This window comes from Clytia hemisphaerica, unplaced genomic scaffold (assembly GCF_902728285.1).
Source record: "Clytia hemisphaerica strain Z4C2 unplaced genomic scaffold, Clytia hemisphaerica genome assembly, whole genome shotgun sequence".
NCBI classification, from domain to species: domain Eukaryota; kingdom Metazoa; phylum Cnidaria; class Hydrozoa; order Leptothecata; family Clytiidae; genus Clytia; species Clytia hemisphaerica.
In genome coordinates this window covers 399,688-412,174 of record NW_027104175.1, presented here as the reverse complement: position 1 = coordinate 412,174, position 12,487 = coordinate 399,688, and the positions used below count along the sequence as shown (strand labels likewise).

At 36.4% G+C, this 12,487-nt stretch overlaps 2 protein-coding genes across 2 annotated transcripts; both read left to right on the top strand.

The window, feature by feature from the left end:
- Window positions 1–549: 549 nt before the first annotated feature.
- On the top strand, window positions 550–3,531 carry LOC136814431 (uncharacterized). Its single transcript, XM_067070978.1, has 7 exons — window positions 550–658; window positions 931–1,157; window positions 1,345–1,632; window positions 1,916–2,062; window positions 2,266–2,494; window positions 2,746–2,992; window positions 3,195–3,531. The coding sequence occupies exons 1-7, from the start codon at window positions 592–594 to the stop codon at window positions 3,529–3,531; spliced, it is 1,542 nt and encodes a 513-aa protein (XP_066927079.1). The 5' UTR covers window positions 550–591.
- A 206-nt stretch (window positions 3,532–3,737) lies between these two features.
- Window positions 3,738–9,966, top strand: LOC136814352 (vitellogenin-like). The gene is made up of 11 exons (XM_067070876.1): window positions 3,738–3,852; window positions 4,308–4,738; window positions 4,894–5,185; window positions 5,494–5,700; window positions 5,919–6,109; window positions 6,525–7,236; window positions 7,359–7,703; window positions 7,855–8,055; window positions 8,291–8,902; window positions 9,053–9,377; window positions 9,623–9,966. Exons 1-11 carry the CDS (start codon window positions 3,805–3,807, stop codon window positions 9,811–9,813), a joined length of 3,555 nt encoding a protein of 1,184 aa, XP_066926977.1. The 5' UTR covers window positions 3,738–3,804; the 3' UTR covers window positions 9,814–9,966.
- Window positions 9,967–12,487: the final 2,521 nt, after the last annotated feature.

Here is a 12,487-nt window from a genome sequence, read left to right as displayed (position 1 = left end):
CCATTAGTATCAAAGACCTCCGAAACTTAACAGATATTCAGTTATCCTCCAAAATTACTACATACAATTTCTCTCCTGATTTATTAAAAGTTGAACAAGAAAGGGAGTGACCAAATCTGACATAACTTTAATTTGTGACCCCCTCAGAAAGAACTTTTAATAAATTTGCTCTGTGAGATTTGAACTTTTGCACAGAACACATTTTTTCCCGGCGTTCCAGAAAACAATAGTATGATAATTATTCGCCAAAAACAACATTATACATTTCATTAAATCAATTTCGTTTTCAATCAGTGTCCAGTTACAAGTTAAGAACAACCTGTCCAAAAAGCTTCAGTGATGGAGTTCAAAAAGTTCTAGAAATCACACCATATATGGTAACGACTAAAGTCCATCACAGGAGATTTTCAAACCTCGGGTACCACCAAAGAAGAGAAATCGACGACAAATAATCCTCGACAAATAAGGTGAAAATTGCGTGCAAAAATTGATCAATAGGATCCAAAGATATTCTAGACCAACCAATTTGGTATAAATAGGGCAAGCTTTTCTAACTTCAAATCATCTTATTCATTCACTACCAAGCATCAGATGAATACACCAGCCTACTTCGGAAAGATGAAGTTTGGGGTGTTATTACTCCTTGTTGCCTGTGTTGGTAAGTTGACCATTTCAGTTTTACTTTTTTTTCACTCGACATAAATTGTCTTACTTTTATAGTCTTAGTTAAGATTTGTCGTTCAAAACTACGCTCCAGTCAAAGTTTTTTTTAATTCTGATTTAAGATATATTCGGTGACTTCTTCAAGCTTAGTGATTTTCAAATAATCCACTGACAACCTTTATCTGTAAACATTGCAATAGGCTCTCTGAACTGCAATTGAAGTTAATATTGTGCTTCCATGTCTATAACTCATTTTCTATATTACAGCTGCTGAAAATTCAAGCCGTCTTCAACCTTTACCGGTCGACGAACCAAATCTTGCTCAACCATTCAAAGATAGAGTTCAATACACGTACGATTATGAAAGTATCATCCGTCTCCCCAACCCCGTCATCCCTGAACAAACTGTCGCCCTCAAATTCACCTGCAAAGTCAATGTTCGATTCGAAACGAAAAGACAATTGGCCATCATTGGCAAACTTGCAAGAATGACAGTAAGTCAGAAATAATTCACCCTCTACTAAATTCACAAATTAAAAATTTTGAGAAATTAAACCGAGCATAAATCTGAATAACTATAATATTTATTACGTCACGTTTGCACAACTTAAATGCATTAGTCCTTATAACTATACAGAAATGTGAGCACAGATTAAATGAGGTATATTTTTCGTTTCTTAGCTCAAAGAGCCAACTTTCACAGTTGTTGAACAAAACCCAACCGAAATTCCATTGACCGTCGAACAAGTTCTCAATCTTGGTGAACAAACCCTCAAACAATTCACCACTAACGTTGAACGTGGCCTCGTTTTCATGCAAAAAGACGGCAAAATTGTCCGTCTTCGATTGAACGTTCGTGAACCATTATTTGTGCAAAACTTGAAACGTGGTATTGTCCAATTGTTTTTCGTGGATTTCCTCGGAACCAACAAGATCACAGGTGACAACACCATCTTCACCAAAACTGAAGTAAGTACTTGAAAAACTGAAATGTTTTTCCGTAAAATAATAACAAGAGACAGGCAAATGTTTTCCATGGTCCTCATCAAAACTTCACGGCTATATTTGAAAGACTAGATTGACTTACCAGGCCATCCCGTAATTATTAGTTACCGGTTTGAAAAGAGCGCTTTGTTTAGTAAAATTTAATCCTCAAGAATGCTCAGTGAGACTTTCGCAATATTTTAAAAAAAGAACCAATGTATGATAACGTTTACTAAATCTTATGGATTTAAATCCCCTACTTCTTTAGCACACCATCTTTGGTCACGCCGACTGTTTGTACACCATGACAGGAAACGAAAAAAAACCAGAGCTGATGGAGATCACCAAGACCATCGATGTCGAACAAACCAGAACCCCGTTGAACCTCACCCTCACCAACATCCTCCGAAAAGAGGTAACGTCGAACCAAAGAAAATTGGAAATTTTGACCAAATTATATTGAGGAGTATCTTATTTCATACTTATATGTTTGAAAATGTCAGTCAATTCCCTTCTCTTTTCTCAAATTCAAGGCTTCGCGAAATTACAGAAACATGATTTTTGAAAAGCTCACAGAATCTCTGCTGCAATTTATCTTTTGTTCTTTTCACTTCACAGGGAACATGGAAAAGCGAGACACCCGTCAAAACCATGGTCAACCAAAACATCCGCATCTTAAAAACCGCTTCCAACTGGAAACTTATTTCAGTTCATGCTGAAGGTGTGACCTCTATCCATTTGACCGGAGAATTGACCAAACCTATGATGACCATCACTGAACAACGTTTGACACTCGTTAAAGAAACCGTTATGAAGACATCTGTTATCATCCCAAAAAACATGAGAGGTGAGTTCCCTTGGACTTAAATTTGATACCAAATCTCTACAATCAAGGCACACCATCATACCAAAAAATACTAATCACGCTGAAAATAATCATAGATCACACCATTACGATCACCACTGAGGGGGAAGTTATAAAGTGAATGAGTGCTAGAGTCATTAATTTCCTTGCTAAATATACTACACTGAAGAAACAGACCATGCATTCAAAACATTGCATTTTTTACGAACTTTCTTTTCTTTGGTTCTTTTCAGCTGCCAAACTTTCCATGAGATTACCATCTGCTTTTGGATTGCCAAAACTACTCAGCAACCCAGCTCTTGCTGAATTCATCTTGGAACGAGTTGAAGAAATCGAAAGATTAATGATCAACGAAACAATCGCACGAGAAGTCATCACTGAGAAAATGGTCGAAGTTGTCCGCATGTTGAGACCATTGCCTTTAAAACGATTAAGAATTGTCTGGAATAAATGCATGACCAACCAAAAACCAGAATTGATGTGAGTTAATTGATGGTTTTGCAATTTTTGATTCCTTTCCATTTCTTGTTTGAAAGTACCTTTTGATTAAGTCTTGTGATAATGTCCTCTGATTCGAATTCTTACAGTAACCAGTTCATCTTTTAGTGATCTAAACCCCAGAGTTAATTTTTCCAATCAAGGCATGTCTCGCGTTTACAACTTTTATTGTTTTTTATTTCAGGAAACTCTGCTTCCGATTATTGGCCATGGTTCGTACAGATCCTTCAGTCATTCTCATCAAAGTCAATTTACCAAAATTGCCAAAAGTTTTATTGGAAGAAACAACATTACTCAAAGAAGTCCTTCTTCTTCACACCAAACCAATCAAAACCACCAACAGCATGGTCAAAAACTTCCAAGTAAGTTATGCCTTTATACCACAAGATGTTCAATGGCAAAGACGTGAAATTCCATACCCTTTAAGAATGACTGTCAAACCAATTGATAGTTCTATCCAATACTTTAACGAGGCTCATCCTAGACTCAACATTAGCGAGTTTATGTATTTGCACATTTGAGGACAGCAAAGTGACTGAAGCGCTTTTGAAAAAACCCGCGGTTCTGACCCACAAAATCGAGGACGGTATAAGTGCTGTTTTACCGTCGTCCTCAGTTGATCAGGATCTAGAAAAATCAGAACCTAACCGTCTCCGTCGCAGAAAAACACATATACATAAACTCGGTATTGGCAGTTGTTGAACAGTAACCTATTCTTCTCTTTTCAGACAATTTGCAATCTTTTGAGGAAAGACAACGACGTGCATATCACTTGCTTGCAATCTTTAGTAATCATGAGACGAACTGTTTGCCGATTGGCTAAATGCGCTCCATTACCAAGCGTAAGTAATTTCTCTTACTTTGAAATGTCTTCAGAAGTACAGTTGACGCTCTCTAATTCGATCTTCAAGGGGAATCGGATTTTCATCGAATAAGGGGGCTTATCGAATAGTAGAACGTCGTTTATGAGAGTTTCTTGTTGACGGGGACTTTAAATTTCATCGAATAAGGGAGCCTATCGAATAGTAGAACGTCGGATAAGAGAGCGTCAACTGTATATGTGAAGATTTAATCTGATGATTCTCTCTCGGCAGTACAATATCGTGAATTTTACAGATGATAAAATATCGGGACATTTGCAGTGTCATTTATCAGGGCATGAACCGAGAAATAGGACAAGCAAGACATCAATCTCGTCCTTTAAAAAATAAACTTTAAGTAAGATAAGAGCCGCAGTCGATCTTATGAACAATTCGGATTTCAGATTCTTTACTTTTGAGATCCTATTTTTCAATAGATCATCAAAGCCAAACTTGTTCCAATCCGTCTTGCACAAATGCCAGAAGAAATCGCTTTAAGATGGATCATCATGGCTGAAACAGCTGCCGAACCAGAACTCCTCACACCACTCATCGAAATCATCAACGATGTGAAAATCCCAACCATCCTTCGTGAAAGATGTATCTTAGCTTTACGCCCATTGTTACCAAGAATGCACACCAAAATCACTGCAACTTTACTCCGCGACATTGTAGAGAAAAAAGACCTCCCCTCTGGAATGAAAGTCTTAATGTACACCGTACTTTTGGAGCGACCAACACCAATTGTCATTCACACTATCGTCCAAAAATTGATGACTATCGAAACATGTGAATTCAGAAGACAATTTGTCTACGAGACTATCTTATCCTTGATTCACAACAAAGAAATCCCCATCTCAAGAGAAACGTAAGAACAGTTTTCCTCTCTTTTGAAACTTTAAATTGATTGCAATCTTGATTAGCAATTCGTTCAATGTAACTTGATGTTGCCTTACAAACGACCTTTGGCTGAATCTAAAACCTGCTCATCATTAAAACCTGACAACATGTTTTATTTTTCAGACGCTTGGCATGCCAATACGCATTGACCGTTCTCCGAAGACAAGAAACCATCTACAACCGTCTTACACGCCCTTCCATCATCCCAAGCAACACAATGACCACCCTCCGCCCATTGAGCAACGCCAACATTCGATTGACCATGAAAAACCAAGTTCATTTGACCAGAGAATCATCCATGCCAAGACATTTGATCCACAACACCGAAATTGAAATCTTAGGAAGACGAATCAATCTTTTGGATGTCGATTTACACGTGACCGGACTTCAACAATTAATCAACAAAATGATTAAGGTATTACATTCATCTATATTACCAAACTCTTTTTCGCAGAAAATACAGAAACCAAATCGAACGTGTGTTTTTGGGTTGTTAAACAGGCTAACGCACTGTTATCAAACATTAACCTTGAAATTGTCCAATTTTATCATTGGCTAAGCTACAAATATGAATTTATAATTTGCAAAATTTAGAGCCTTAGCACTTATTGAAACAAACACGAAGAATCTAATAAAGTCGATGAAAGAACTTGGAGCAAATTCGATTAACTTTCTCAAATTCCTAACTGGATAAACTTTATTAATTTGAATATTTGTTTACAGATTACTCCAGAAAAAACTGTCATCCAACCATTGGAAATTGTCTCCACCATCAGAGTGCTTGACGAACCAATGATGACTTTATACAAACGAGTTCAACGCAACGAAGCCAAACCCACTTTACTGGAGAAAGTCTTACCAAAAGATTTCGTTTTGTGGAAAAATTTGGCTGAAGAATTAAACAAAGACTTGACCATGGAGACTGAAAAGGTACTTTGGAACAAATCTTGTTACATCCATAACTTTCTACAATTGGAGCTTACAAATTGTCTAATCATTATGATACCACGAGTAAACAAGAAAATATTTTACTATAGATTGTGGCATAGTTTTAGAGATTTTAGCTATGAATCTTTTTAGGGTTGGAAACTTGGAGCCATTTCAAAAACTCCTAACTCAAATCATTTTATCTATTTTCCTCTCTTTAGACAATGATGCCAGTCGAGCTTTTGATGATTCTTCCAACATCGACTGGTCTTCCATTAACCATGGAATTGAACACTATCTTGCACTACAAAATGAAGACAAAGATGAACGTTGAAACACCAAGCCTCTTCGATTTACCGAAACTCGCCTTCCAAGAAAAAGACTTGAAATTGAAAGCCAGCTTGAACTTGAGGTAAGAGAAATCCTTTTTATAATATAAACCTAAAATCAATTTTAGCCATAGCTTACATTTTAATCTTCCTACTCTTAGGTGCCAAATAAACCCCCCCCCCCCCGCTTGTTAATTTTTCGAAAATTTTCCAACCCCCCCCCCCCCCCCAGACCTTATTAGGACCCCCCGTTTATTAATTTTTAAGAATTTTTTTACTTGACAAAAAGAAGTCCCCGTATCTTGCTCCAAAAAGTCTGATTTTAGCCAATATTTACCTTACAGTACAATTTTCCTTTCTTTACAAAAGCAGTCAATTTGCTTTTAGAACTTTGATAACCTAAGATGAGTTTAAAAGATATATTTCATACAGCTAATTTTAAAGTAAGTCTGTAACTCTATTCTAACTCTAAAGTAACTCTATTCGTCATTTTTCTAGATCAACCTTGACAGCTATCACCAGAGTGTTCATCGAAACAAGATTTGTCACTATCGGATTGAAGAACTGTCGTGACGTCAGCACCATGTTGGACACTCGAACCAACATGACCTTCAACCCTGAAACTATGAAGATTGCCAGTGACCTTCAAATGCCCAAAATACCTGAAATTATGACCACTGAAGTTCACACCGAGCTTTTCATTGAACAACGAGTTGGACCAAAGAAGATCAACAAAGTCATCCCTACCATGATGGAACATATCATGCCACGAGTTCACATCCTTGGAGAACCTCTGAAAACAACTGAAGAATTACACTCCAGAATCACATTGAAAGTTGGTGAAAAATACATCTCCGTCGATGAAAAAACAAGAGAAGTCATCCTGGCTGAACAGCCAATGAAATGGATTGTTATTCCAAGACCAACCAATCAACGTTTCGTCGCATTACGGCATCCAACTCTTGGTTACGTCACTATTGACATGACAACCAAAGCTTTGAAAATCTCCACCGAAAAGCCAACATACTTCTTCATTGAGCATCACACTTTGGGAATTCAATTGAAAACCTTGGTACCACGTGACTTACCCACGATCCCCACTTTAGAAGAGTTGAAGAAGCTTCAAAAACCAGTCATGGATTTGGTCATGCAATTCCAATCTCAACAATTGACAGATGAGATCATTCAAAGATTTGTCCTATGGAGAAACGTAAGGACTTCTTTAAACTATCATTAGTTTCTGCTTCATATCCCATTCTTTGTTTTTATTAATTGTTGTATCAACTGCAAAGCAGAAAAAAGAACATCAACTACATAAATTGTAATTTTTAGGTTGACCCACAAAAGGCTCTCCAAATCGTCTACGTTCGATTCTTGAACAACAAAGCTTCCATTGCACCCATCAAAGACACTGAATTGTCGATCCAAAAACAAATCATTGAATCTTCTACTGAACGAATCCGTTGTGAAGCAAGAAACCGTGGAACCTGTTTGACCAAACAATCTCCAATCCTCCCAATCTGTATGTATGGAGTCTTACCAAGACAAACTGTCCTGAATATCGATGCCCTCTTCATGCCAATGCTCTTTGAAGTTGCATTACCCGACCACTTGAAGAAAATCCACCTTGAACACACTTTGAAGACTGAAAACAAATTGGACATCAGCTTGACCAGAGTACGTTTGATTTTTTATATATTCAAAGCTTTTGGTAATACTCTTGCAATGAAATAGCAACTTCAATTTTCCTCACAATAATAAATTTAAAGAAGATTTGCAATATTCAAAAATCTAAAAAAGAACCTTTTTTTCTCTTCGACTCTTTTAGATTCAATTGATTGGAATGGAAAAAGAAATCAGACTTCGATTGGTTTTGGATGAAGAGAGAATGCCACGTGAAATCACCATTGAACAATTTGCCAAAGGATTAACTCAAGGAAATTTGGCTTGCTTACGACTTGCACCCACACCAAACTCATTCGAATTTTACATGAGCTTCGATCCTAAATGCATGATCAAACACGTTGAGGTTAGTATTATTACCACATTGTTTATGAAGTCAAAAATGTGTAAAGACTCAAAGTTAATGGGATATATTCAAGTTAAACAATATATTCAAGTTAAAACAATATATTCAACATTTTAAGCTTTCCGAACTGTTAACAATCAACATAAAATTTCGAACATCTCTTAGCTTGCTTGAAGAATCAGTTCTGAAGTGAAGTAAAGTCTATAACATTTCACTTTTATCTACCATCCAATAGATCACACCAGTAGCAATAACCAACAAATTGTGGCCACGATTACATATGGAATTCAACTGGTTCGTCCGATTGGAGAAACTTCCATTACCCATCAGAAGAACTATCATCTCAATCTTGCAAACCATCTTCAATCCAGCAACCATCCATGGAATCGAACGTCTTCCTTTGGAGATCACAACCAAAGAAATCTTCCCTGAATCAGAAATCACTAAAGGTACATTGTCCTTGAGAAAGCTTGGACCAGCATTGTTATCCGTCAAATTAAACTCACCCTTCTTACCAGCATTCGAAATGGAAATTCCAATCTCAAAAAGAATCGAATCCTTACCAGGAATCTATGGTCCAAAAACTCTCACCAGATTCACTAAACTTGCAACAAGACGTGTCTGCACTCTCTTGAGAGACACGATGACTACTTTTGATGATGTTGATTATAAATTCACAATGCCAACACCAAAATGTGAACAAATTCTTGTTGAAACAACAAAAGAATTGAGAGGTGTCAAAGTAACCACACAAAAAGCTGGACGATTCCAAATCCTTCGATTGAGAATTAATGATGTCATTGTTGAAGTTGTTCCTACCAAAGAAACTGTTATTCCAACCGTCAAGGTGAGCTTTTACCATATATAATCTTGTTCTACTTTTTTGACTTGAACTTTAGTGAGAGCTGTAAAGGAAAACTGTTTACCTTAAATAAGAAAAATAAAAAGGTCAAAGTAAAGTCTCAACAAATGAAATATTTTTCTTTTCTTCACCTAGATCAACGGCAAAGAAACCGAAGTCAAACCTGACCAAAAAATAATCTTACCAAACAAACTTGTCATGATAGTACGATGGGTTGAAGACCTCAGAGAATTCAGAATCGTGATTAATCATCTTATGATGGAATTGAGCATGAGATCAGGAAACATCATCTCTATTGCTATGGAACCAACTGTCTACATGGGACAAGTTCACGGTATGTGCGGTCACATGGATATGGAGAAAAGCAAAGAAATGATGACACCTGAAAAAGTTGCTGTTACAGACCCTGAATTGTTTATTTTGACTTGGTTGAACCCAGCTACCAAATGCACACAGAAAGGTTAGGAGAAAATAATTTTAAATTTCAACATAAAACGTTGACTTTTTTCATGAGAAAAACCTTGATGGTATTCACATCAATTTCAGTGCTTTTTTTTTAAGGTCATACATCCAAACTGTAATATCAATGTCCAAAGTGTTTAACTTAACTGTTTAAATTTTGAAAAAGCTAATAAGACAGAAAAAAGATGTTAATTACACGTAATGGATGTGATAGTAATAACCTCTTATAACCTCTTTTATTAGAATGTCCAATGATCCGATCTGTCATTCCAACCGAAGCTGGATGTCGTCCAATCATGGCTTTGCCAACATGCATGGAAAAATGTCAACCCATAAAAGAAGTTCTCATTAAAGAAGTTCCAGTGAAATGCGCTCGTGGTGAACAAAAAATGCTTCCTATGAAAGTTCCAATTGAGTGTCAATGTACTTGCTAGACATTTAACCCATTTTGCCAAACCCAAAGTCTTTTTCTCTAGAAGTGCTAATCTTTTTTTAATACTTATTCAATTTATATTATTTTGTAGATTTTATAAAACTTATGAAAAACTAAAAAAATATTTCTACAGCAGCAAAGTTGCAAAACCTTACTGAAATTTGAATTATTTATCATCCTTGAATCAATACTAAAAAAAAACAATCAGGTTTGAAAAGATCGTTTTCAAAATACACTTGCTATGATTTATAATCTAAATATATGGTTTGCAAACTAGTTGGCCTATAAATTTTGAACGAATTACAAAAATAAGTCCAATTTAGGCTTATATCGTGATGATGGCCTCATCATAGAAAGAAAGCTAAATTTTCAAAGATATTGAATTTAGAATTGATATCAAACTCATGCTAAAAATTTCTGATTTTCTTGACTTCACTTTCGATCTGCTAGAAAACTCATCATACAGACCTTTCAAAAAACTTAATGATAAACTGCTTCACATAAACACAGAGTCGAACCATCCACCGAAATTTACCGAACAGATCAAAAAACAACAGTCAGCAACAAAAAATACAAAAAAAGACAACCATTTCAACAAAATCCTAGAATTCAAAAGAAAAAGAAAAACTAACCCTATCCTAAATTGGTCTATTTTGAAATTGGTACCAAAACGAAAATAATGTCTACTTTGCCTACAGGAAGAATTCGAGATTCTCTTTTACTAAAACCAAGGGGAATTATTAAACAAGAAGTCAGGACCAATTTCGAAACATAGACATCAAAACAAATTCTGTTAAAAAATTTAACTTAAAAATTCACACAATCAGAAGCAACAAACATCAACCAATATCCAACAATTAGCACATTTTCACACTAATTTACCCAAAGGACAGTTAGACTAATTAATTACTAACTATTGATATAACAACTAAATTTTTCTAGGATGTGTATTAGAAAATTTCTGGAATCTACGATACACTACATTACCTGAAGATTGCCCCAGCATGAAACACTGTAGCAATTGTTGATAACCCGGAGGGGGTACTGATTTTGACAACCTACAGGAACTGCTGGAGTTTGAAAAATGGACCCTGTCAGAAAAAAATTATAAAAGTTTTTCAAATTTTAAGCCTGAAAAGTGTCCGAAATAACCAAACGAAAGTTTCCAAAATTACCAAAGTCAGTCAGATATCTACTGAGTCTAAAATAACGTCCCAATACGCAAATTCGCAAAGTGCAGCCAGCCCCCCCCCTTTGATAATTTATCCTATGTATATCTAATGGGTGCACCAAAAAAAGTATACAGGTTAGTCAAGATATTGTGAGCTTCAGGATTTAAATTTTTTGTTTATTCTTTTTTAATCATATAGAGGATGCTCATAAACACCTGAGCATCAATCCCCTCTGCTTCTGCTTTCTTCTTATACTTTTCAACGAGTTGTTTGGAGCCATTACAGTTAGGGAAACCATCCAGGATCCTGCCATCCTATAAGCCATCAAAAACTAAATGCCACTTGTAAACTTAAGTTTCTTACTATTTTCCATCAAAAACAACCAAAAACATTGCTACTTCCCAAAGCTGGAGACCAAAACTAATTATCTTCCAAGATTATGGCGCCCTTTTGGATCTATTGTTATGGCCATCTAAAATGGTGGGAAGAGTTGCGGAAAGACAGGGGCGCCCGCTAGCTTCGAGGGTGGTAACGCCAAAACGTCCAATATGATCTTCCAACAAAAGGCGAGTTAGTTACCGTGCGAGTTACGTCATACACTCCACCGCAGCGCACAACAAATGGTGATTTAGTGAATATCAATAATTATAAGAATATTTTATGTGCTTAAATTCAGTAAACTTTGAGTGCTTCATTGAAGATTAAGAAGATAATAAGATAAAAAATGCGCTGGATAATTTTCATTGTAACAGTTTGGTCAATCATTGCTGAAAGTTTGAAAAAGTTTTTCCGACGCAAAAAAAAATTTCAGCCAATTAAAAGCACAGCGTGCTTATATTTACTATGTTTGCTACATCGTCTAGGCTAAAAAAAGTGCGAAAAGACACGAACGTCATTTTTTAATGAGTGTTGTTATGATTTTTTAGATCGCGGTCGCGTACAGGAACTCGCTAAATGTTCCTAACTGCATAGACCTTTTTTTAAAGAGGCCACCCTGTTGAATAATTATGTAGTCCAGCAGAAACCAATGATAAAACCATGCATAATTATTACAATATGCATGATACAGTAATTATGCATGGCTCTATCATTGTTTTTATGGCTGGACTACATAATTAATTCAACAGGACGTCCTCTTTGAAAAAAGACATTTGGCTAAAGCTTCAGATGCATCCGGCTGGACTTAGAATTTTTTTCAAGTTGAATAGTGACCAAAGGGGGTCTCGAACCGGGAACCTATAGGTTCCGAAACCAATGCCCTATCCACTAGGTCAAACCGGCTGCCGAAAATTCGTTATTTGGGGTTACTTATACGAAAGTCTTAGTACTATATATAAATAAGTCTGACTGACGAGTTAGGCTAACTGTTATGATTGCCATTACTCCGAAGAAGCCACAACACGTGTGCACCGCCGGGTGGGTGCACCACCGGCCCGGTGAGGGGTTAGGGATGTGCGCCACCCTGGTGCAAATCCCTAACCCTATGCTACGTGCTACGCGCTC

Excerpts from the sequence above, each read along its gene's own strand:
- LOC136814431 (XM_067070978.1), top strand. The coding sequence starts at position 592 with ATGAATACACCAGCCTACTTCGGAAAGATGAAGTTTGGGGTGTTATTA. Across the intron at positions 2,063-2,265 it reads CCAACATCCTCCGAAAAGAG|GGAACATGGAAAAGCGAGAC; the intron begins GTAACGTCGAAC and ends TTCACTTCACAG. Across the intron at positions 2,495-2,745 it reads CATCCCAAAAAACATGAGAG|CTGCCAAACTTTCCATGAGA; the intron begins GTGAGTTCCCTT and ends GGTTCTTTTCAG.
- LOC136814352 (XM_067070876.1), top strand. The coding sequence starts at position 3,805 with ATGAGACGAACTGTTTGCCGATTGGCTAAATGCGCTCCATTACCAAGC. Across the intron at positions 3,853-4,307 it reads AATGCGCTCCATTACCAAGC|ATCATCAAAGCCAAACTTGT; the intron begins GTAAGTAATTTC and ends ATTTTTCAATAG. Across the intron at positions 8,903-9,052 it reads CTGTTATTCCAACCGTCAAG|ATCAACGGCAAAGAAACCGA; the intron begins GTGAGCTTTTAC and ends TTCTTCACCTAG.